General features: G+C 46.4%; 1 protein-coding gene and 1 long non-coding RNA gene across 2 annotated transcripts; one reads left to right on the top strand and one right to left on the bottom strand.

Moving 5' to 3' along the window:
* shmt2 (serine hydroxymethyltransferase 2 (mitochondrial)) lies at positions 1–22,618 on the top strand. The gene is made up of 12 exons (XM_077014304.1): positions 1–157; positions 7,204–7,395; positions 11,104–11,183; positions 11,404–11,604; positions 12,716–12,797; positions 13,951–14,073; positions 16,101–16,240; positions 16,617–16,779; positions 17,725–17,824; positions 18,117–18,272; positions 18,377–18,484; positions 21,136–22,618. The coding sequence occupies exons 1-12, from the start codon at positions 122–124 to the stop codon at positions 21,261–21,263; spliced, it is 1,509 nt and encodes a 502-aa protein (XP_076870419.1). The 5' UTR covers positions 1–121; the 3' UTR covers positions 21,264–22,618.
* On the bottom strand, positions 924–3,994 carry LOC143521439 (uncharacterized). The gene is made up of 2 exons (XR_013132751.1): positions 2,241–3,994; positions 924–1,236 (listed from the first exon to the last, which is right to left on the bottom strand). It is a non-coding gene; the product is annotated as an uncharacterized LOC143521439 (long non-coding RNA).
* Positions 22,619–24,338: the final 1,720 nt, after the last annotated feature.

Below are 24,338 nucleotides of genomic sequence, written 5' to 3'. Positions count from 1 at the left end.
ATGAATATAAAACTACAACTCCCATGAACACGACGCGCAGGTCGTTCTCGACTACTGCTGGCTTTCGGGACCAATGTGTGCAAAAGAGGCTTAGTGCTTTGCGCTTTCACGCCACGTTACCATGATGTTGACACTGACATTAAGGCATTTTTTCAGGGTGAGTACAAAATGATGTTTATTTAAACGCTATTAAACAGGCACACACGCATCTCTCTCTCAATAGGTATGAAGTGTTACTGCTTTAGTATCATTATCTAAGCTCGCGAGGTTGTGGTGTGGCGCGTGCACGCTTGACTCTGCAGTAGCTATTGCTGTCTTCCTGGAACGGTGCGCTGAATAAGAGCCGTTGCTATGATACGGTAGCTGCTAGCTAGCTAGCTAACGATATTAAACACACAGGCGGGATTATATAAACATAAGCAAATGTGTCGTTGTGCATGAAAAACAACAACGTTACAAACCCCACCTGCGTTTATTAGCTCTGGGGGTGAAGTAAGCTAGCAAGAGAGCTAGAAGCTTAAGTCTCTAAATTGAAAAACGAATTTTGAGTCTCGTTTTAAGAGTTTACAAATGTAAATGTTCCTAAATGAATATGTTGTGAGTTCAGCTCCATGGGGACTAACTCACTGTAGTCCTGTGGAAATGAAGCAGCGTGGTGCTTTAATCTACGTGGTTTGTGAAACATAATGGTTGTTCTAGTAGTTTACTGTGTTACACCCAACTCGTGGTTAGGCCATTGATCCATGATGCAACAGTCTAGGCCCCCTTTCATCATAACGGGACTAACTTAACTAACACCAAAACAACTAACTAATTCACACAAACAACTAACTAATTCACACAAACAACTAACTAATTCACACAAACAACTAACTAGAGGACCAGACATAGTTTTCATTAGCTCATCAATAAAGAGACTTGGAGAAAATTGAAAATATTTATTTTGGATCAGACGGGTGTGTTTATTTATATTTGTATGCCCTGATGAACAGATATGTTTGTTTTTGGCCCACCTCCACCCCCTATCTTTGGAGGACAACTTTGTTTTTATGAAAACAAATGAAAACAATTCAGTATAATACAGTACAATAGTGATACAATAATTGGGGTTACGTGGACCATAAGAAGATAGGAGAAGATAGAAAAGAGGGGGAGAGAAAGTAAAAAGGGAAAATACAGAAGGGCATAAAGAACTCCGCACAAATGATCACTGCAATGGTTCACCAACTGCTGCTCCTGTAAGAAGAACAGAAAGTGTACCTGAGACATACAGCACTTGGAAAAACTACACAAATGACTGTGATGTATGTGTATGTGTGAGTGTGTGTGTTTATGTAAGTGCAACAGAGGATACATTTGTCATGGAATGCACAAAATATTTAATTTGGATCAGACGGGTGTATTTATTTGTATTTGTATGTTCTGATGAACAGATAGATACTTAATTATTTAGTTTCCCAGTTATGTTTTGTGTTGGAAACAAAGTAGGTCTCCTGATACTTAAAAACCTATAAGATCAAAGTGCAGAAATGCAGTGTCAGCAATAGTCTATGAACTTACGCGTACCATTTTTGCACTTAGTTAATGATATTTTTTGGTTAAAACAAAGTGAACATCACATGTATACAGTACTGCGCAGTACAAACACATCATTTGAAGGCAACTGAATAATACACAATGCTTATTGTGATATAGGCCTACTAAGGTTTGTTAGAAGGTTGGAGCAAACTGCACCAGAAAAATATTTGTCAAATTTTAAAAGAAAATTCTAAATGTCCATTTATAAACATTAACTAGGCCTGTCAAAAAGGAACAAGAAAAATTTGCAACTGAGGCAAAAACAGTCAAGGATAATGACATAATGGGTTAACATTCAGCTTTTTAATAATGGGGCATATTTTCATGGTGCCCACCTATCCTTTCAGATCACTTAGTACGGCTTTATTAGAAAGTCCAGTGCTTGGATGATTTTATCAATAGTCTAGACCTAAATAAATTCCCTGTGCCTCTAATGTAATGTGAAAACGCATGTCGTTTCAGCTTTTTCTGACCAGCTCTTCATCTTTTGTTAAGGTTCCATTTAGTTACGGGTATGAGGTTTGAAGTACAGGTTGTATCTTTCTTCTTCCAGCAAGAACCACACACACTAGTCTAGGTATCTGTAGATTTGCTAGATCAGCAGATTTGACATAAACACAGTTTTTTTTGTTTGTTTTTGTTTTTTTTTGCTGAGATCTTACCCATCTAGTGACCTGCAAGAATTGGAGTGGAAAGATGGGGCCAGTTCGTCTGAGCGAATGTAGGGTGGTTGTCACCGTGCTAGTCTCAGGATGGTTTTGGCCAAGTTAAAGCTGTGCTCCTCAACCACGCCGAACAGATCCGGTGCCAGATCGACTCCAGCCGAACGGCTGAGGAGAGCCACGCTCGTCTGAAGCCGCTTTTATTTCTCTCCCGCCAGCCTGGCCATGTAACGGTGAAACGGGTTCTTTCAGAGTGAGCAGTGGAGCGTCGTGTGTCTGCCTGTCTCGCTGGCCCCGCCACTTGGCAGCCCACGCTGCCTTATCTCTTTCCTTTCATACGCTGCACTGCTAACCAGACGACTCAATAATTAACTTCTTCTTGTTGTGTTTGCATAATAATATATTCAAAAGAGCCAAAGCTCAACTCTTTTCCTCAGCCAATGAAATCGTTACTTTGAAAGCACACCCTTCCGATCCCATATGCCCATGTGATTTTGGATGAGACAGGTTTGAATGTCCCAAAGAGCAGTAATACTTAACCTGGCTACGATACCTGCAGACATATTGATAATTACAGGCAGTGGTAATCAGGGTGCACACCCAGCTGTCCCACTGCGGGGAGGGGGTTGAGAGAAGCCTTCTGCTTCCTTTTAATTTGTGCAGGTTCATTATTCCTCATCTGTACCATATATCTTATTTTTCCAGTTGTGTATAAAGAGAGAGAAGAAACTGTTACATTTGGATTGTCAACTCCAGATTGAAAAGCTACTTAAAAATTCATTAGAATCATATATTTAAATGGTTTCATCTCTATTTTTAGCCCTGCTCTGCTAAAGTCCCAGTTTTGCAAAAGCTGGTAGGCAGGGAGGGAGGGAGGGGCGGGGCTGGGTTGTGGGGCTGGGTCCCGCTGCTTGTGATGGCATTGGCAGGACTCTCCTGTCACATCCCGCAGCCAAGCGAACTGATTGAGCAGCCACTCAAAAATGCACAGTTAGTCTAGATGCATATTAAATAAGATCTCTTCAGCCCCCCCCTCCTCACGTTCCTGTCCCCCGAAACGACCGACGAGACGCTCGCGAGCCTTTCCTCTTTCACCTCGGCGAGCCCAGCTGTGTCCCATCATGCACCGGTAAACACGGGCCGACTGCTGCAGACGCGTTCCAGGATCGCTGGTCGCGCCCGACTCCATCTCCAGGATTACGGCCATAATGTTCCCGCTCTCTGCGGGAAATTGGCTTTCCACGCTCCTGATTGTTCCGTGTCACTCCCCTCCGGGGCAGCGAGGAGCCGGACGTTAGGGAGGGAGAGGCGTCCCCCCCTCTCCCCTCGGTCCGCCCGCTCCGCCCGCTCCCCCTGCCCTCACGCCTACCTCGGCCAAATCGCTGGGTAATTTGTAACGGCCGCTCCCCTATTAGTCACTGACAGTGAGAGGAGAGATCGCCTGTCAGTGCTCCGGCCCGTCGACGCCCCTCCGCTCTCCCCGTCCCTCGTCCGGCGCTCGCCCTCCGTCACCCGTGTTACAAGGCTGATTGTCATCCGGTGAGACCTTGTTGGACAGCAGTCATCTGTAAAATTGACTCCTTCCTTGGAAACAAGAAATAACCAAAAAAAAAAAGGAAATAAAGAAAAAAAATCATAAGTAAAACGAAATGACTTTTCCCCTCCGTTTCAGGCCGCTTTCTTATGCGAGTCAGAAAGGTCAGATGTGAAGTGGTACGCGCAGAACATGACAAACGTGGTGACGTTCTGGCCAAGCCGAGGGGCCGCGTGAGAGAGCCGCGCTGCCCGTATTCCACTTTATCTACATCTCCATGCAACAAAGTTCCCACTTCAAAGTTCACCTTCAGAGCGCGTCACATCTCTGTACTTCCTAAAATAGTTCCATGACAGATCTGGTCCGTGTGCCTTATCAGCTGGAATTCTCATCTTTTTTTTCCATCTTCAGAATATTTTTAATTATTATCAGCAGTAAGTGGTGATAGTGCTCCAAAGTAATTGTGTGTGTGTGTGTGTGTGTGTGTGTGTGTGTGTGTGTGTGTGTGCCACACTACAGAGACTCATTACAGTGACTTGCACTGAGACAGCCATATATATGCATGTGTGTGTGTGTGTGTGTATATATATGTGTGTATACATATATATAATATATATACACACACACACACACACAATCCTTAGACATCACTCTGCTCCCTTCTCTATTGCTCTGGTCCTTGTGTCCCTGCTGAAAGAGCAGACAGCAAAGGACGAGTCCCTTCAGAGAGTAATGACCCGTGTGATATATTTGTGTGTGCGTGTGCGCCTGCACACGTGCGTGAGCTGCAGTGCGAGGCGGCCCCCAGGAGACAGGTGGGCGTGCACGTGACGTCCCGCCATCGGTGCTCTGGCAGGACGGAAGGTCAGTCCCGCCGTGCGTCCTCGCCCCTGCTCTGAGAGCCCTCGCACGGGCACCTCCCGACCTGACCCGTGTGTGTGTGTGTGTGTGTGTGTGTGTGTGTGTGTGTGTGTGTGTGTGAAAGGGTGTTCATCTTCAGATTGAGCTCTTGTCTTATTTCCTCTGATCAACGAGCAAGTTACGGTTGCCATGTGTATTTCGTCATTGGCTATATTCATATCTATAATATAACACGGTTAAGTCTATTGGTAATGAACTCTATTCAGTGTATGTTATTAGTTATCTCACAGCCAAGCCTAACCAGTAATGGCTGTAACCTATATCAGTTTTGCCCTGTGTGTGTGTGTGTGTGTGTGTGTGTGTGTGTGTGTGTGTGTGTGTGTGTGTGTGTGTGTGTGTGTGTGTGTGTGTGTGTGTGTGTGTGTGTGTGTGTGTGTGTGTGTGTGCGCACTAAAGCAATGAATGCCTTATTCATTTAGTAAAATCCCCTAAAGGCTATCGCAGCACTCATTAGTGTTATTTATTTACTCATAAGGTTTACAGTTATTACCCGTTACATCGATGAAGCGCCCTGCGTTCCCACCTTAGCCGTGCGGTGGGGTGATGAAGTGACCGAGACCACTCCAGCCATCGTGCCTCTCATGCTAGGCTACGCCAGTCTATCATACATCCTCTCCAAATTCTCCCACATCACTGACTTAATTGTTTTTTAATAACAGTTTTTAAATGAAGCAGTCCATCACACCATTGGCCTCCCATGGAGCAAGAAGCATCGGTGGATTGGACAATGGTTCTGGCAGGGGGTCCATTACCTTTATTACTGTAGATTATGAAGTTCTTGCCTCAGGGCATTTATTAACTATAAACATTGGCATGGTAATTTTGTTTGTGGAACCCAAAGTTTTCACGAAAAGAGGGAACGGCCGCGACGTGGCGTACGCTGGTCCCGCCGAGCTCTTTTTGTCCGAACCCTCGGCGTTCCTCTGCCTTTGAAAGCTCGAGGAACGAGGACGGAGTGGATTTAGGACTCCGCAGAAGTTGTCGGCCGATGCTGCACTCCAGCACGAGAGAAGAGAAAAGAAAAGCCAGACGGTGAAAAGATGACGAGGGCTTCGACGTAGAATCAAGAGAGCCACGTGGAGGGGACGCAGCCCAGCTCTGGCGGGGGAGGGGCGTGTGCTTCAGGGCGGTGAAACGTGTGCGTGGTCAGATAAGAGCCGAGCGGGTCGGTCCGCCCCTCCACGCCACAGTGCGACGGTAACGTCTCATCAGGAGGGCTGACCGCAGCGCGACCACGCCTCTTCCCTGGTAGTCCCAGCCCGGCAGGCGTGAGCGGACCGTGACTCCACCACCACCACCCGCCTCAACACTCCTGGTGCTCATTCTGAACCTGGAGGAGTCAAGAATAATCTCTCACTTTACGGTCATGTGTTGGTCTGCTCTCATTTCTAGTTCAGACTCCGAAAGTCTTAGATGTCAAAATGATGACACTTTCTTTTATTTATTTATCTTTTTTTCTGCCCATGAGTTAACGTGTTCCATTTTTGTAATACACAAATGTTGCCAAGTTCTTTGTCCCACAAAGTTATGAATGTAGCCTCTTCATAATATGAAGACAATAATCAATTAATAATAAATAATAGTGATCAAAAGATAAAAGGTCTCCCTCTCAGCACTACCTTATTGGGGCGTCTTGGGCCGTTTGCTCCTGGGTTTCTCTGCTCTGGCTGTACTGCCTCGATATTTAATAGGATTCGGTCTAAATGATCACCTTAGCAGAAATAATAGCAGAAATACTGTGACGCTCTAGACTGTTACGCATAAAAAGCAGTTAACGTGGAACAGTGCCATCGCATGCGTTATCGTGGCAGGTCTGGTCGCAACCCCGTCTGGCCCCGTCTGCCAGCGAGGTGGGGGGGCCGGGGGGGTCCACTCAGACGGCTGAGGAGGCCGTGTCAATACAGCTGAAGTGTGAAATCTTCATTTGCATTATTCTGCCTCTACCTTCCAGCCTCTTGTGTTCTGTTTACCATCCAGCTCCAGGCTACAATGCAGACGATTCCACTGTGAGCTCCACTTGAAAAATGGGCTGGCCCAGGCTGGCTGTGAGATGAAAGCGACTGTTTAATATTCGTTTACAAGACCCTACAGTTAGTTCAGATTTATTCCAGGCACCCGGCTCGATAAAAGTTAACGTTTCATCAGACTACATTGTATGTGTTGCATTTTAATTACTACACATTTTTTATTTAGTATATTTTTTATTTAGTTTGTATTAAGCCTTTATCTCATTTGGGCTTCTCTGCATAAATGAAGATTTTGATGGAGTTTAGTCAGGGCATGGCGCTAAAGCAATACATGTATATTAAAGCAGGGTGTTACAGCCCGTACGAAAAAGCAGATCCAAAATGTAGCAGAAGAGTCCTTTGTTTGAGAGAGGAGGTACTTCTCGGGTGCTGGTAATCCTCTGAGCCTTCACTGGGACGTACCTGAAAACGTGACTTGTGTGCCGGCTTTGTTTTGAAATCCGTCTCTTCGACGACTGTGGTTCTGTGTGTGTGTCCCCAGCCCCTGTGTCGGCGTGGCCTGCCTGGCGTGAGCGCCGGCCCCAGGGGGCAGCACTCGGCCGCGGCCCGCGACACCCACCGCGAGCCCTGGAGCGGGCAGGACGGCCTGGCCCAGGACGACCCCGAGATGTGGGAGCTGCTGCAGAAGGAGAAGGACAGACAGTGTCGCGGCCTGGAGCTCATCGCCTCTGAGGTAATCTGAGACGCTGCGAAGTATGGCGGCCATCTTGTGTGGTGGGGGCTTCTGGCCTCTCCCTCCGTCTGTAATTTGACTAATGAAGTTTATTGCAGAGACACAGCTCATTGAAAACCTTGGAGCTCGTAGGCACACGATTAACTAATTGGACTCCTGAAACTACATGAGGCATAATGTGCGCGAGCTGAGCGCTCGTTTGTATTTTAAGCAGTTTGTAATTACATTACGCTACGTTAGGTTATGTTAAATGTATGGTGCGTTCACTGGTGGCGATTATGCGTTTTCTGTCCTGCGGTTCTCAAGTGCAACCCAGTCGGTGAGATTTTTGATTCCAGTGTTTGCGAACTGAATGGTTAGAGTTGTGCTCTTCGTCACTGCCGTCCTGTTCTTGCGTTCAGAATTAGGGCAGCACGCTTCTTTTCACCTGATGAACCAGACTGATTGAGATTTCTTCCTATTGTATCCGCACAATGCAGACGAACGCTGTGTTGTGGTGTTTATCTGTAGTTCTTTGTTATCAGCCGTCGGGTCAGAATGTTGCGAGGGGAAGAAGCCTGCCTCTTCCTAGCACTGCACAAGTTATCAAACCGTTGAGTGCGCTTAACATCGTGTGTGAGGTCACAAATGTGCCCTGGTCTCCAGACCCGCCCTCACGCTGCTGCTGCGCCTCTCGCGTTCCACTATGCAAATGCAGGCCACGCCCACATCGTGCGTGTGGGGCGTGTCCTGTGCGCAGCCATATCCCAGGCTGATTGCTACCCTGTGCAAACCTAACTTGCCATTTTAACACATCTGTCTTTGTCACAACTCAGACGTGAGATACACACGCCAGATGCGGCGAACGATCACGCGGGAACATGGAGCTGTGGAACGAACCATTTCTTCATACCTCATTTGGACTCTAAACGAAGGGACGGCATTCCTAAATTCTAGATATTCAGTGCGTCCGTCTAGTTTACCAGTACACCAAAAAGTAAAACCAGTCATTACTCAACCAGTACATTGAGTCATTTAATGGCCATGAATGTTCCTGAGCTGTACTGGTTATTCTGTGACACGGCGGCGTTTCAGCTTTCAACCTGCATAACTTGCGTCTTGATTAATGGTTGTATGCCATCGCAGTTCGATTAATGGTGATCCTTCACTTTTGCTACATAGTGGAAGCTATTAAAGTGGCAGCCAGCTCCTCGGGCTGAGAGGCAGCGGCGGTACCACCCGGCTGGAGTTCTGGTCTCCTCCTGGACCTGGACCGTCTCCGTGGAGGGCACCGGAGGGGCGCACGGCCTCCCTTCAACCATCTGGGAGGTTGAGCTGTTGCCACGCCTGACTCATACTGCTGCACGCGCGTGTGTGTGTGTGTGTGTGTGTGTGTGTGTGTGTGTGTGTGTGTGTGTGTGTGTGTGTGTGTGTGTGTGTGTGTGTGTGTGTGTGTGTGTATGTGTGTGTGTGTGTGTGTGTGTGTGTGTGTATGTGTATGTGTGTGCGCTCCCAGTTCCACACCTACAGACCCGAGAGTGTGTTTGTTTACTGAGACATGCCCTGATAGGTTTTCTTATATTGTTACCACCAAGTACCATGGAAGACTGAATGAACAAGACGTGGTAATGCTCCAGAGAACCCGACATGTCGTTTCATTCTGAAACAGAATTATTGTTAGGATTCTGCAGCACATGGGCCTGTGGTTTGATAACTCTCTGTAAAGGTGAAGCTGTAATGTAGTTTTATCATGAGAAAAACTTCTGGTTTGTGGAACATTTCTGCTAGAGATGATCTGATGGTGTCGGTATCAGGCACACGCCAGCAGAAACATGAGAGATCAGATCTAATAGGGGAAAAGAAGAAACCCCAGTCATATTCTGTAACAGATTTGTCCCGAAATGTCACAGGATTGCATGGTTATAAAAAAAAGCGTTGGGTTTCTGTGTGATGTCGACTGTGTATGTCTTGCTGTAGAAGAATGCAATGCGTTTGTGTCAGCTGGTACAGAAGAGTTCGATTCCGTCATCTCTCGTTTTTATTGTTACTGTATTTTGTTCTTCAGCGAGTTTCCAAGGTAAGACACATTGTTCACAAAGCAAACGCAGGCTATCGATGTATATGCATTATGCTCTTTGGAGCTCTTTAGGTGTTAATGCAACATGGGTGACTCAGTTGTGTTGGGGGAAGCCTGACAGGGGAAACAACTAGAGGTTTTGTTCCTCTGCTTTATGTAAGTAACACTAGAGTTTTCAGGTGTGAAAAAGTAATTGCCCATCTGTTGATTGCAACCTAGTTAATGAAGGTCAGCTATGAGCTGTCCACTACAAATTGGCTTTTAGTAACAAAGTTTACATCGCGTTTCTTTTGGAAGTTCAAAATTGTATAACTCAAAGAAATGCCCAAGTCCTCCACAAACAGCTCTGAAATGTTTGCCTGCCTGCGAAGTCGGTGCGTGGTCGTTAACGTAGTGCTACAAAACTACACCTCATCTAAATGTAGAACTTTACTGAGATAGTAGTTCATCTTCAGATGAGTGTCGGCGTCTCCCTCATTGAAGAGAAGGTCACCGTAAAGGTGGAGCCCTTGGTGTAGCGGCAGCCCTGCTGTTTGTTAAAGAGCAGAAGATGAAAACACCGTTGTGGAGCTCAGTCTTCGGTTGAATGAAGCGTCTGTGTTTAATGACACGGGCTGGATAACTGGATAAAACCAGCGCTGAAAATGGCGGGTAAAGTGTGGCGTCGGCGCTCGGGCGTGGTGCTGCTCGCTGGTTACTCGGCGGTTGTTCTCCTCGGCTCAGCGAACACCCTGAATACTCCATACAGGCTCGGACCGGGAGAACGGAACGTAGCGGTGCATGTGTCGGCAGAAGTAGACACGTGGCCCGGCGTTTCCGCCGCTCGTCTCCCCGGGAGCTTCTGCGTTGCTGACCCGCAGCCCCAGCGGTACCAGACTGCTTAGCGCTGTGGTCCTGAGCTCGTTATCCGCTGTGAACTACACAGAGACGGGAGCTGTTCCTCCACCGTGCTGTGAACCTCTCCAGCTGCTCTCTGCACCTTCTTACCTGTTTCTCCGTGTTTTACACTCCTGTTTGTGGACGTGTGTGAGGCAGCTGGCACGTTGTAAACTCAGCGTAGGGCAGGAAACTAGTGTGAGAACAGCCTCACACACTCTTCCTCTCCAACACCTTCTTCCTCCTCTCTTTCTCTGCCCCTCGCTCCCTTCCACCTCCTCCCATTCCATCCCTCTCTCCCTCTTTCCTTCATATCTCTCTCTCTCTCTCTCTCCTACCTGTGGTGCAAGCGTGCTTGTGCAACAAGAGTGCAGAAGTCCTCAATTGCGTTTCCAATTTGTGTGTTGGGTCTCTTCCCAGCGTGATGGTGGCGTGCCGTTGAGAGCTGCTGGCTGCACTGTGCTGTGTGATGATCTGAGGCCAAACATTAGCCTTGTGCGTGTGTGCGTGTGAAGGGCAGTAAGAGGAATAGTGGTGGTGGGGGGGGGGGGGGGGGGGGTCGTGCTGGGATATTATGAGTAGAGGTTTGTCAGGCTGTCACCCTGTACAGACTACTTTCTTTCTCACTCCTCAGGGGCGATAGCCCAAGGTTTAGGATAAACACCACAAACAAATATTTACTCTGCACTGTTTGTGTGTGTGTGTGTGTGTGTGTGTGTGTGTGTGTGTGTGTGTGTGTGTGTGTGTGTGTGTGTGTGTGTGTGTCCGTGTCCCAGAATTTCTGCAGTAGAGCAGCTCTTGAGGCCCTGGGCTCCTGTCTCAATAATAAGTACTCGGAGGGCTACCCAGGAAAGAGGTTAGTGTGCGTCAACACATCTGCACCTTCAGTGATGGTTTGCTTGCTGTTAACACTTTCTTTAAGCAGAAAACGAATTATGAAATGCACCATACTGTAAATCCGGTCCTTGTACTGGTGTTATGTACGCTTTATTACCATAGTATTTTTAGAACATCATCTCTTACTGCCTGCGTATGTGCGCGCGTTTGTGTGTGTGTGTGTGCGTGGGCGTGTGTAGGTATTACGGTGGCGCCGAGGTAGTGGACCAGATCGAGCTGCTGTGCCAGAAGCGGGCCCTGGAGGTGTTTGATCTGGACCCGCAGCGTTGGGGCGTCAACGTGCAGCCCTACTCCGGGTCTCCCGCCAACCTGGCCGCCTACACGGCCGTGCTGAAGCCCCACGACCGCCTGATGGGCCTGGACCTGCCCGACGGAGGACAGTGGGTGGCCCCCGCACGCACACATACACACACACACACACACACACATACACACACACACGCACCATTTAAACGTTTCTCCTGGAAAACGTTTATTAATGGATCGCTCTGTGTCTGGAGAGTTGTTTGAAACATTCAAATTGACTTAAAGTGCATAATCAATAAATAAAATGGAAGGAAATAAAAATCAATAAAACATGTCGTTTTCTGACTCAAAACAACTTTTTGTTTTGAGTTTCAGATGTATTAGGACTACAGATTCTGATATCTCGGCACTGCTCAGTAAGAGGAGCTGTCAACATGAGTGAATTGTAGGAGGTGACTAATTACACGACTGTTTCTGAGGGGTTTTTTTTTAAACATTGATTCAAATTGCATATTGCCCTTCATCACTTCCTCAAGGTCATCCTCAGTTTGACAGCCAGTCAGTGAAAGAATGGGAGCACTGGAGAAGAAACAGTCAGACACCATGTTGCAATGTCCAGCACGCCTTTCAGGTTTTCTGAGGGAAAAGAAGGTGATTTATTGGTGGGATTAGTGGGCGGAGATCAAGAACGCCCCACCCACTGCCATATATGGTAGTGGAAATGCCTGAGTTCACGTGTCCTTCTGAGGAACGGCCACCAGACTCTCTCAGGCTGCTGTTTCAGACCTGGTCTCCTGCGTTTGTTCATCTGTCTCCCGATACCCCGCACACTTTACTTCCTCTCCGTTTTAGTGAGACCAGCATTCGTCCCCTCTGCCTGAGGTTCAGCCGAGTGCCCTCATCCCTCGTTCCCTCAGCGACGCTCCCTAACACGCACGCGCACTCCTCCACTCTCCTGCCTAATGGACGTGTGTGTGTGTGTAAGACCAGTGCATTTATGCTCTGCGCTCGCATATGTACCGACACCCTCTACCACTTCAGTGCAGCAGACAGTGGATATGTTACAGGAGCTAATGAGGTAATGTATAGGCCTGTGCAGCTCTTTATTCTGATACTTATGTGTTTGCTCTCTCCCCCTCTCTCTCTCTCTCTCTCTCTCTCTCTCTCTCTCTCTCTCTCTCTCTCTCCCCCTCTCCTCCCCCCCCCCCCCCCTCTCTCTCTCTCTCTCTCTCTCCCCCTCTCTAGCCTCACCCACGGATACATGTCTGATGTGAAGCGCATCTCGGCCACGTCCATCTACTTTGAGTCCATGCCGTACAAGCTCGACGTACGTCCGGTCTTCCTCCCCTCACTTTATTAGTCAACGCTGATCGCTTTGTCAATACTTGACCCCCCCACTTCAAGACTGCATTAAACGAATCAGTCTGTCTCCGAGTGGCCGCAGTAGGCCTGATTGAAGTGTGGGCTTTTGAGAAGTCCATCACATGTCTGGATGGATCTCCCACCCCTCCTCTTGTTTTTGTTGTTGTTTTTGTTTTTTTTTTGTAATATCTACTTGTTTTTTATTCATTTATTTACTCCTTACTGTGTAAATGGCTCTCAGCTGTGTGCGTGTGCTGATAACCAGGCTAACATCTGCTGGCCCGTCTCCAGGAGTGTCGAGGCCTCATTGATCAGGGCCTGCGTCTGTACGTGTGTGTGTGTGTGTGTGTGTGTGTGTGTGTGTGCAGCCCATCGGAGCGGCAGAGTTTTGGGGTGATCAATGTGTTGGGGTGTCCGCTGTCTCCCTGCTCTTGCTCCTGATGGATGAGAGGGCAGTTCCCTCTCTACGGGAGAGATAATAGGAAATCGACAGGCGGGCCGTGGCCTCGCTCTCCTCTTCACACACACACACACACACACACACACACACACTCGCATGCACACAGACCCGCTCAGAGCCCGCGCCAGTGATGGAGTGAGTAGATGGCTGGCCGGGGCTGGGAGAGAGGTGTAGACGGACGGAGGGAGACTGCCACCTGTGTGGGGGGAGGAGCAGAAATGAGTTGTAAATGGAATGTTAAGCTCGGTGTTGCCGTGGTAGGCTATACAGCCCTCCGCTATAGGGACAGCCCAGACTGATGTATTTCCAATGGCAGCGGCCCATGCTAATGTCATCTTTCCCCCACGTTAACCCCAGACATTAACAGAAAGGGGATCTCGGATCAGGCCAGACACGCACCACGCAGACGGCACTGCGCTGTCTGCGTGATTATCAGTCAAATCTTTAAATGGATGCGTTATCATCTCGAGGAAGCTGAAAGAGCCATTGCTGCTTTCGTCCGGCAGCGTAACATGGATTTGTTATAGAATCACAACAGGATGAAACGCGTGGAATTCACACCAGTGCCGCAGAAAGGAGAATAAATCTTCCTGGCAATGACGTGACTCACGTGACGCACGTGGAGAAGTCACTCTTCTTCCTCTTCTTCCTCCTCTAGCCCAAAACGGGTCTAATAGACTACGACCAGATGGAGATGACGGCCAGGCTCTTCCGGCCCAGGCTGATGATAGCCGGCACCAGCGCCTACGCCCGCCTCATCGACTACGCCCGCATGAAGAAGGTACCACACACCTTTTCCTCGCCCTTGCGTTTTCTCGCTCCTGTCTCGCTCCTGTCTCGCTCCTGGCGTCACACCATGTCTCATCTCGCCCCGCCGATTCTCCCTCACCCGTCTGTCTGCTTTCCTTTGTTCCTTTCATTCCGTTCCTTTTCTTTCCTTCTCCTCCCTCACGGTCTGCCCTTTTGGCTGTAGGTTCTCCCTAACATGCTGCCGCCAACACGCCTCCTCCTCTTCTTCCTCTTCCTCTTTGCTCTCTCGCACTGTATCTTCTTCTTCTACACTAAAGACATTTTTAAATTGTTCATTCTTGACACTCCTGGATTTCTTCACTTTTTTTTCCCCCCTCCGTTTCCTCTCACTTTGTTTGTCACACAGATGCTCTCTGTCACTTTTCTCTCCAACACTATCGCACTTTTGTTACACACACACACACACACCGTTCTTTCTCATTCCGCTTCATACGCGTACTCTGTTGGTCCTGTTTGCTCTACATCACTAGGATGTTTTTAGCGCTGTGGCATGTGGTGTGTTTCCACATCTGAAGAGGTGTGTGAGCTGTGCTTCTCTCATCTTTGTCACACACACACACACACACACACACACACACGCGCGCGCCTGTGGTTTTTTTTTGTTTGTTTTTTTCCCCATAAAATTGATGCCAACATTAATCACAAGATAATAAACTTTGTTTTTGCTTCATGAGGAAACCTTAACCTTCAAGGCTACTACAATTAGGTTACTCTTTACTTTGAGGTTGTTGTGTTACAAAATGTTTCCGTTAAAATGAATGCCATTTTACATTTTACATTTTTTTTCATTTTTTGTCATTCTTTCATGTGTTCTTTTCTAAAATCATTAAACTAATCTGCTTTGCATTGTTGTATCTCACCATCTAACTTGCATGTTGAGAGCAATTAGATCTTTCAGGTTGTTGTCCCATGTGGAGGAAGTGTGGTGGTCACACAGTTACCTTCTCAGGGTTCAGCTCCTCCACGTCCAGATCTGTGTTCCTGTCAACCTCTCATCACTTTCATACAGTGAAGTACCTCACGTGTGGTAGTGTTAGGACTCCTCAGAATTTGTGTGAGAGAGAATGTGTGTATGTGTACAGGTAGTGTGTGTGTGTGTGTGTGTGTGTGTGTGTGTGTGCTAGTACAGGAAGGACGTTTATGTACCTGTGTAGCTACGTGTGTGTGTTGTGGCTACCTGCTAGCTTCTTCAAAGCAGCCCGTGTCCAATGATAAAGGCCTTACATGTGATTAGCATCACTGCGTGTGGCTGGCATCCCCTCTCCTCCACCTGACAGCGCTGGGATAACTGGGGCACTGGGTACCGCTCTAGCAGGCTAATCTCACTCACACCGCTGCCTTGGCTAGCACACTTGGCTAGATATGCACTGAGCTCTCAGGTTAGGGCCTGTGCGCAAGATATAGGGCTTTCCAAAAAGAAATAAATAAGGCTTGTTAGAATAGTACTTAAGTGTTTGAGGAGTGTTTAAGTGTTTACTTAGCCGTACGTAAAGCCTTCTCTTAACTGCTCTTCCAAAGAGTTTTTTTTTGGGGGGGGGGGGGGGTGTGTTTGAAAGCTGGGACCCGGGCCAAGCTTCCTCGGGGCCACGCCTCTTTCTCTCTCACATACTCTCTTCCTCCGTTCCTTTCATCCTCTTCTCTCTGTCTCTCCATCTCCGTTATCCTCTTTATTCCCGCAGGACCAGATCGTGTGTTTCCTGTTTGTTCCCGCGACTCGGCGTGGCCTGATTTTACTGCTCGATAAACATCAGATCAGCAACATTTCATACACAAATGCACAGATTATGCATATTAAGTAGGCTCTTGCATGAAATTATCAGTTGATCAGTTGGAAAGGGGGCGTTTCTGTGTTTATTTATTTCCAATAAGGCAACACTTTACACTGTACAAACAGCATATTTTACCTGGAAATTGCAGTGTTTACTTTGGTACTGTGTAGTCTTTGAAAGAGAGTTTTAGTTAATCTCTCTCTCTCTTTCTCTCTCTTTCTCTCTCTAGCTGTGTACGGAGTTAAATGCGTATCTCTTGGCAGACATGGCTCACATTAGTGGCCTGGTGGCAGCTAAAGCCGTTCCCTCTCCATTTGATCATGCTGACCTTGTCACCACGACCACACACAAATCCCTCAGAGGAGCCAGGTAGTGTGTGTGTGTGTGTGTGTGTGTGTGTGTGTGTGTGTGTGTGTGTGTGTGTGTGTGTGTGTGTGTGTGTGTGTGTGTGTGTGTGTGTGTGTGTGTGTGTGTGTGTGTGTGTGTGTGTGTGTGTGTGTGTGTGTGTGTGTGTGTGTGTGTGTGTGCGTGTGTGCGCGCGCGCGCGCGCGCGTACTACTGTGTGATGAATGAATGAGCACACGGGACCGCTAAGATTTCTTTCCCTCTAGGTAATTAAATCAGCTAATTAATACAATAGTTTTAACACATTAGGTGATGAGACTTGTTTTTAAGTGGGAGATCATGAAGAAGCTGGTTCTTCATTTATCAGCTCGCATGCCAAATTTCACTGCTCTCCTCTCAGAGCTGGGCTGATATTCTACCGGAAGGGTGTGCGCTCCGTGGATAAGAAAGGTGGCAAAGTCCTGTACGACCTTGAGGACAAGGTCAACTTCTCCGTCTTCCCCTCGCTGCAGGGTGGACCCCACAATCACGCCATTGCCGGGGTGGCGGTGGCCCTCCGTCAGGTGTGCTACACCCAGACATCTCCTCGTTCTGTTGTTTCTCTCACACAGGGCTTTGCATACATAATTGAACTGACACGTAATTTAACTATGACGTTATCTTTACTCACATGGGATTGAAAAGCCGGGTTTTTCAGTAATTATTGCTGTCGCTGCAGCTATTCCCAGTTGCTAGTGCTTATGTTGATGATAATCTTGGTATCACTATAAATATCATAGAGTATAGGAATAATGCTTGAGCAGATTGCAGTAATTTTGTGTGAATGTGACCTCTGTCATTTTCACTGCTGTGTGGTGCTTCCTCGTTCCTGTGTGTGTGTGTGTGTGTGTGTGTGTGTGTGTAGCTCTATAACAGTTACATTGCACTCATCAGACTTCTGCAGGGACACATTCAAACCCAGCAAATTACTCCAAGATAATAGTTGCCTGCTCTGTTTTGGCCAAACTGCGTCTCTCTTCAAGGCTACTGGCACTATTGTGCACAGGTCTTAGGCCAATGAAGAAAGGATATAATAATGTTCGTTTGCATGAAAAATACACTAATGCTAATCGAATACAAATATAATAAAACATCAAAAAAAGTTTGTTTTTGTGTCTGGTTTCCAAACTTTTATGAGATATTGTCATATGGCTGGGACAGCATAGGTTTGGTTTTAAAACCTCTCCTTTATATCCAGTTTGCAGAAAATCTTAAAGCATCAAACACACTGAAACCCAATTAGGCCCCACAGATGGAGCCCGTCCAGAGCCCCAGTGAAACTGAAGCACGCCGCAGCTCTTGGGCAGCACAAAGAGTGCAAAGCAGTCAAAGTCAAACGAAGCTTTGCACCATGGGCACTTTCTGTAGTACACTTGCCTCCCTAATGAACAGCTGTAAGCAGACTTCTCTGTAGCGGACCTGTCCATGTGTGTTTCCATAGGCATTTCTGTCTGTCCTTGTTTTCCTAGGCCAACGGTCCGATGTTCAGAGAGTACATAGAACAGGTGATGAAGAATGCAAAAGCCATGGCCAAAGCGTTGCTAGAGAAAGGATACACTCTTGTATCAGGCAAGCAAACGCACATACACACACACACACACACACGTGTGTACATACACACACACACACACACACACAAGTTTGCCCTTCCTCAGGATAACCTCTGCAGTTGTTGCTCTTTGTGTGTTTTTATTTTTTTTGTCTTGACTCTTTGGATTGACAGTAAATTTAATATCGGATGCTTCAAGAGATCCTTGGCTAGGTTTGACTGAAGATTATGTGACTGAGTACCGTTGTTTCTGAATTGTCTCTCTTTCTGTATCTATCTGTCTATCCATCTCTCTGTCCACGCCGCCTGCAGGCGGAACAGATAATCACCTGGTGCTGGTGGATTTGAGGCCACAGGGAATGGACGGGGCACGTGCAGAAAGGGTTCTGGAGTTGGTCTCCATCACGGCCAACAAGAACACCTGCCCAGGGGACAAGAGTGCCCTCACACCTGGAGGCCTCCGCTTGGGTCTGTATCTCACACACGCACGACTATTCCACCTTCTATTAGCTGCAGTGCTGGAGCTCCGAGGGTTGAGGTGTGTGATTCAGCTGTGGCTTGTGATGCTACAGGTGCCCCCGCGCTGACCTCTCGTCAGTTCAAAGAAGCAGAGTTCCAGCAAGTCGTGGAATTCCTGGACGAAGGTTTCAAAATCGCCCTGGACGTCAAGAAAAAGACCAGTGAGTTGACGAGACAAGTGGACGACCATTCGTTGAAATGATTTAAACTTTAGCCCTCTTTGGTAAACACAGAATATACATTGTAATTCAGGGGAATAAGTACGGGATCGCTCTGCCTTCCTGTCTGCATGTGTGTGTGCGTGCGTGTGTGTGGGGAACACACACACACACAGCAGCCAGTTTTTTATCTCCACCTTGTTAGTTGACATGGAGCTCCTTTTGCCTTCAAAACCGCCTTAATTGTCCATGGCGTAGATTCAACTAGGTGCAGAAATCATGTGGTCCGTTTGGACGTGTTCACACCACACAGTTGCTGAAGATTTGCCAGCTGCACATCCATGATGCAAATCCATTCCACCACATCTCAAAGGTGCTCTACTGGATGGAGATCTGGGGCCTCTGGAGGCCATTTGTGTACGGTGAACACAAATGTTCAAGGAACCAGTCTGAGATTTGAGCTTTGTGACATGTTGTGTCACAAACATCCTGCTGGAAATAGCCGTCAGGAGATGGTCATAGCCGTCAGGAGATGGTCATAGCCGTCAGGAGATGGTCCATTGTGGTCATAAAGGGATGGGAATGGGTCAGTATTAGTACTGAGAGGCTGTGACCACTGTTGATCAATGGATCCATGCTTTCTTGTTGTTTATACCAAATTCTGACCTACCATCCAAATGTTACAGCAGAAACTGAGACTCGTCAGACCAGACAACATTTCTCCAAACTTCTGTTGGACAGTTGTAAATGATGTGGGCCCATGTAAATGATGACTTCAGAGACCTAATCATAGCTGATTGAAGTGGTACCCGGTGTGGTTTTCTGCTGCTGTAGCCCATCTGACTCGAGGTTCGATGTGTTGTGCATTCAGAGATTCTCTTCTGCACACCTCGGTTGTAACAAGTGGTCATTTGATTGCCTTCCTATCAGATTGAACCAGTCTGGTCATTCTCCTCTGACCACTGCCATCAATAAGGCACCATTTTCTGTAAACCCTAGAGATGGTTGTGCATGAAAATCACATCAGATCTTCAGTTTCTGAAATGTTCTAGCAACAACAACCATGCCCATGTTCACAAGCACTGAAGTCACCTGTTCATCATCAGTGTTAACTTCAGCAGGTTGTCTTAAACGCGTCTGTATGTCTAGATTGACTGGTGTCACGTTAAATGGCTCTTAAAAGCAGTTGAATAGGTGTACCTAATAAAGTTGTGCATGTGCGTGTGAAATAGCAATATATACATAAACACAAATACACAAACACATAAATACACACATACACGCACATTCAAAAGTCTGGCCACTTGTTGCACCCTTTATTGTGTTGTGGATTAAATGTTTAATTGATGTTTCCATGGTTACCCATCAACCAGCGGTCCACCTGTTGCAAATTGAATTGAATTGAATTGGACATAGTTTAGACATGTCTGGATATGGATGCACTGACGTCATCAGCCATAATATAATATTTTGCTACATGAAAGTAATTTTGTTGTCTGCACTGTCTAGAAAATTATTGAAACAATTGTCGTTACCTTGACAATACTGTATGCAATTTTATGGAGGGAACTCCAGAAGATCAAAATTAAAAGTCATATAGTTCAAGGAACTGCGTGAGTTCCAGAAGCCCAGAAGAACATAAGAGCTCTTGTGAAGATAGAGTACCTACAGTATGGATGACCATCTGTGTGACACTCCATAATTCAGGCTTTTATGGCAGAGTGGCAAGACACAATCCACTCTTCAGTAAGTGACACATGTTAAAGATTCTGGTAATATATGGAAAGAGATTCTCTGGTCTGATAAGATGAAAATTTGGGCTGAAGAGCCAGAACATCCTGCTATTGGTGTGCCTCTCTGTAGCAGGGAGAGGGAGACTGGCATCAATGAAGAGACAGATAAAAGCAGCAAAATTCTGGAACGTTCTTAAAAGAAAGTCTCCAGAGCACAGACCAACTCTGAGGTTGAACCTGAGGTGACAGATTCAACAGGACAATTCCCCGTAACATACAGCCACAACAGTGTTGGAGTGGCTTCAGGGCAAGTCTCTGAATGTCCCTGAGTGGCGCGGCCAAAGCCAAGACTTAAACCCCATATATCTGGAGAATATCTGGAGAGCCCTGAAGATTGCAGTTCACAGACGATCACCAACCAATCTGACAGGGCTTGAAAGGATCTGTAGTGAAGAATGGGATAAACTTCCCAAATGCAGGTGTGCAAAGGTTGTAGACACGTCCAAGAAGACCTGCAGTGAAAACTATAGAGTAAATAATATAGAGTAATAGAGTATATAGAGTAAATAATATAGAGTATATAGAGTATATAATATAGAATATAGAGAATAGAGCACAGGAATTCATCATATCCCTCCTGGACCAGTCCTCAAAGTTTCCCCACCCTCCGTTTTAAAGGAGGTTGATGAAAGTGAAAGTGTCCAGTCAGTCAGTTGCTTTGATTACTAACAGTTCAATGAACCACCAGTCATTACATCATCCAGCATGGAAGGGAAGACTCTGCTCTAGTCTCATCATGTGATTTTTAAAGAACTTCTACCCTTGGGTAGTTTTAAAGACAGCAGAGGTTCCTAACGTCTACCTGTCTCTGTCCCTCTTCTCTCCTGTACACCTCTCGTCCCTCTGAATGACGGCATGCAGAAAAGCTGGCGGACTTCAAGAGCTTCCTGCTGGAGGACCCAGAGACGGTGGCGCGTCTCGCTGACCTACGCCTCCGGGTGGAGGCTTTTGCCCGACCCTTCCCCATGCCGGGTTTCCCCGACCACTAACCCCACCCAGCAAAGATCACCAGGGACAAGGGCGAGTCTGCACACACATCAGCCAGTGTGGCTCTAAGGGGATCAGTATTCAGATCTTTTATTTTTTATTTTCATTTTTTTCTTCCCAAGCCTTTGATCATTAGGCCCTTTGTTGGTAAATACAGCGAGTGAAATATCGGCTGTGAAATAAAATGGTGTCGTGAGAACATGATGAATGAAGAAGAACAGCATTCATCACTTCACTGAATGATGATGAATCAAAGAACAAGTGGCACATCTCTTAAAGTCTTAAAGAGAGCAGCAGTGCAAATAGACTGTTGGTGTGCTGGGAGTTGTAGTCCTTTAGCACGCAGCTGTAGGAGAATCTGCTCTACTCCTCAAATTCATCATGATTATAAGCACAAAATGTCTTGGGTACTATGGGATAGATCGAGAGGCCCCTGTGTGTTAGTGTGGTTATCCAGATTACATTTTGCAGTGTCAAGGGCCCAAAAATATTGGTTCTAAAATGATAAATTAGAAGCTTAATCATATTAAAATAGATTTAACTGGAAGCAAATGTCAGTCAAAAAAGTTGTTCGTGGACAGAATCTAGCCTGTGGAAGATGGTACTAGGTGCTATGATATTAATCCTGGCTGAGAGGCCAGTTATTCTAACAATTATAGAATAGAATGTGTTACAATTTTTAACCATTATAGTACAGGAACTATGCCAATAAACGAAACGGTTCCTGAAATCTCATTGCACTACACTGGCAATTCAATGTTTACAAATAATTTTTCAGTTCTTATGTCTTAATCTTGAACTGCTGAACAAAAAATGCTATTCTTTTAATGACTGCTGCTTTCAAAATGTGGAAAAGATCATTCCTATTTATTAAAAAGACTAAAACCACATTTTTGTGTCAATTGTCTAATAAGAGAAAAACCTCATGATGGAGGAATAGATTTACCATAAGGTGTCTAGAATGGTAGACGTGTGGGGGCGTCTGGTAGTGCCAAATATTTTTACTGTGACCTGCACATTAGAACTTGCGTTGCTAACCCATGTTATTCATGTTTAACCCTTTACTAACTGGAATGGTTTAAAGGGAAAGGAATCATATAGATATGTGACCATCCGTATACAGTCCAATTGTGATGAAGATGAGATGTGCTGTTTGCCACGTTTACTCCAGCGGTATGATGTGGGTCACCAGTCAGGTCTGGAGTACCCTCTGATCTGGTTTAGCTTTCATTCTCCAGAATACTGCCTAAGAGACCTTTTTATCTGTAAAGTTTTTTTTTTTATATAAATGAGCCTTTACAGTGTAATTTTATATGGAAAAAAAGTCTAATCTCAATAAACATGTGCAGTAATGACACTAGTCCTGTTTTCGTTTCATTGATTTAAGTGCCTTTGTTTCAGTCATTTGTATGTGTCCTTAAAAAAAAAGAAATAAACACGACAGCATTGGAATGAGGGTGTGGAGGGGGGATTGGTCCTGATCTGGTGATTTAGTAACACCCTGATCATTACCACAAAAACGATTCCCCAAGCATGTACGTGTAAGTGTAATTTGTGTGCGTGTGTGGGCAGCTCGTGCTTTAATGACAGCAGTGGAGATTCTGACTGGACCTGTATGAGAGGAACACGCAGCCTTCCTACCTGTTCTGAGTCACCTGCAGCTCCCACTTCAGCTCTCGTCTTTACCTCATCGTTACCCTGTCACTGTTGGCATTGCAGCACCGCAGTCATTACATCTCTCTCTCTCTCTCTCTCTCTCTCTCTCTCTCTCTCTCTCTCTCTCTGCCTGCTTAGACTGGCAGGCACTAATTTGACAATAAATCACCAATGCTCAACGAGGGACGGGTAAGCGACAGCGCCTGCAATTAATTGGACTCGTTTATTTGAAGTGGCGTACCGTCGTCCGAACGCTTGTCATAATTAAAAACGCATAGCAACATGACGTGCCATTACGGGCAAACGGCTGCTAGACTAGAGTGGTGCTTTAGAGTTAAGCTCCGAACTGTCCTAATGCACCATAATTATCTCATAATAAAGTGTAAGTGTCGCTTATAGTGCAATAATGCTCCCCCATCGAAAGCGAGTGTGTGTGGTGTGTGTGTGTGTGTGTGTGTGTGAAGGATGGATGGATCACAAGGGAGAAGAGGAAGTGTTCCACTCATCAATTAACAGCTTGACAGTTCCACGGAGAAAAGCTGAAGGGTAGTCCACCCATCCTCCTAACGTATGTGCCAGCTCCTTCCCGCTCACTTTCCTTCTCCCCCTGACACGCACCACTGTTCCGCGATGTGATAAACCCTCGGCTCCGAGACGTCTGGGCCCAGTCCGCCTCGAGGACAGGGTGGTGTTGGTAAGCAAGTTTGAGCACTGAAGCTGGGATGAGCTCACCGTCTAGTCCAGCTGGGGGAGCTTGAACTAGTGGCAGTGTGAGCAACTTTGTTCTGGTGTTACATTGCGAGTATGTTCACCTTGTTTCTCACAAGCCACACCACCACACATCCAGTCTCGGCCAGTATGTCTCTTCTATATGCTTCACTGGTGGTAATGTGGTGGTACCATGTGTTCTCCATCTCTCTTACTCTCACATGTATGGCCTCTTTCTACCACTCGGATACCCTCATGCTATCTGTCCCAGACCTCGTGCTCATGCAACATTTGTACATATGTGTACTACAAACTGAGAGGTGGGTGAGATTCTGTGTTTGACACACAGGCTGCAGAGCTGGAGGTTGTAACATTTTCACTCGAGCATCTCTTGCTTGTGATTTGGGTTTGGTGAACAGTTGTGAAAAAAGGTGAACAAACCGAAAAGGTCAGAATAAATGATCTAGATTTCTATGTGAATGGCTCATAAAATGTGACTTAACCATCAGCAACTCGTTCTTGAACAGATTCTTTAATTAAACAATCGGTATCATTTGCTGAATAAGACAATTAGAATCAGGTTTTTCAATTAAATCAGACGATCACCTACCTGTCAAAATTTTTTAAGCAGATATTAAACAGGAAAGTGCCATCTAAAAGGCTTTCTAAAGAAATGGTCAGACATATGGTTGAGAATTTGAAGAAAACAAACC

Source organism: Brachyhypopomus gauderio, chromosome 8 (assembly GCF_052324685.1).
Source record: "Brachyhypopomus gauderio isolate BG-103 chromosome 8, BGAUD_0.2, whole genome shotgun sequence".
Lineage (NCBI taxonomy): Eukaryota > Metazoa > Chordata > Actinopteri > Gymnotiformes > Hypopomidae > Brachyhypopomus > Brachyhypopomus gauderio.
The sequence above is the reverse complement of the archived record's forward strand: the minus strand, read 5'-3'. Positions and strand labels throughout refer to the sequence as shown.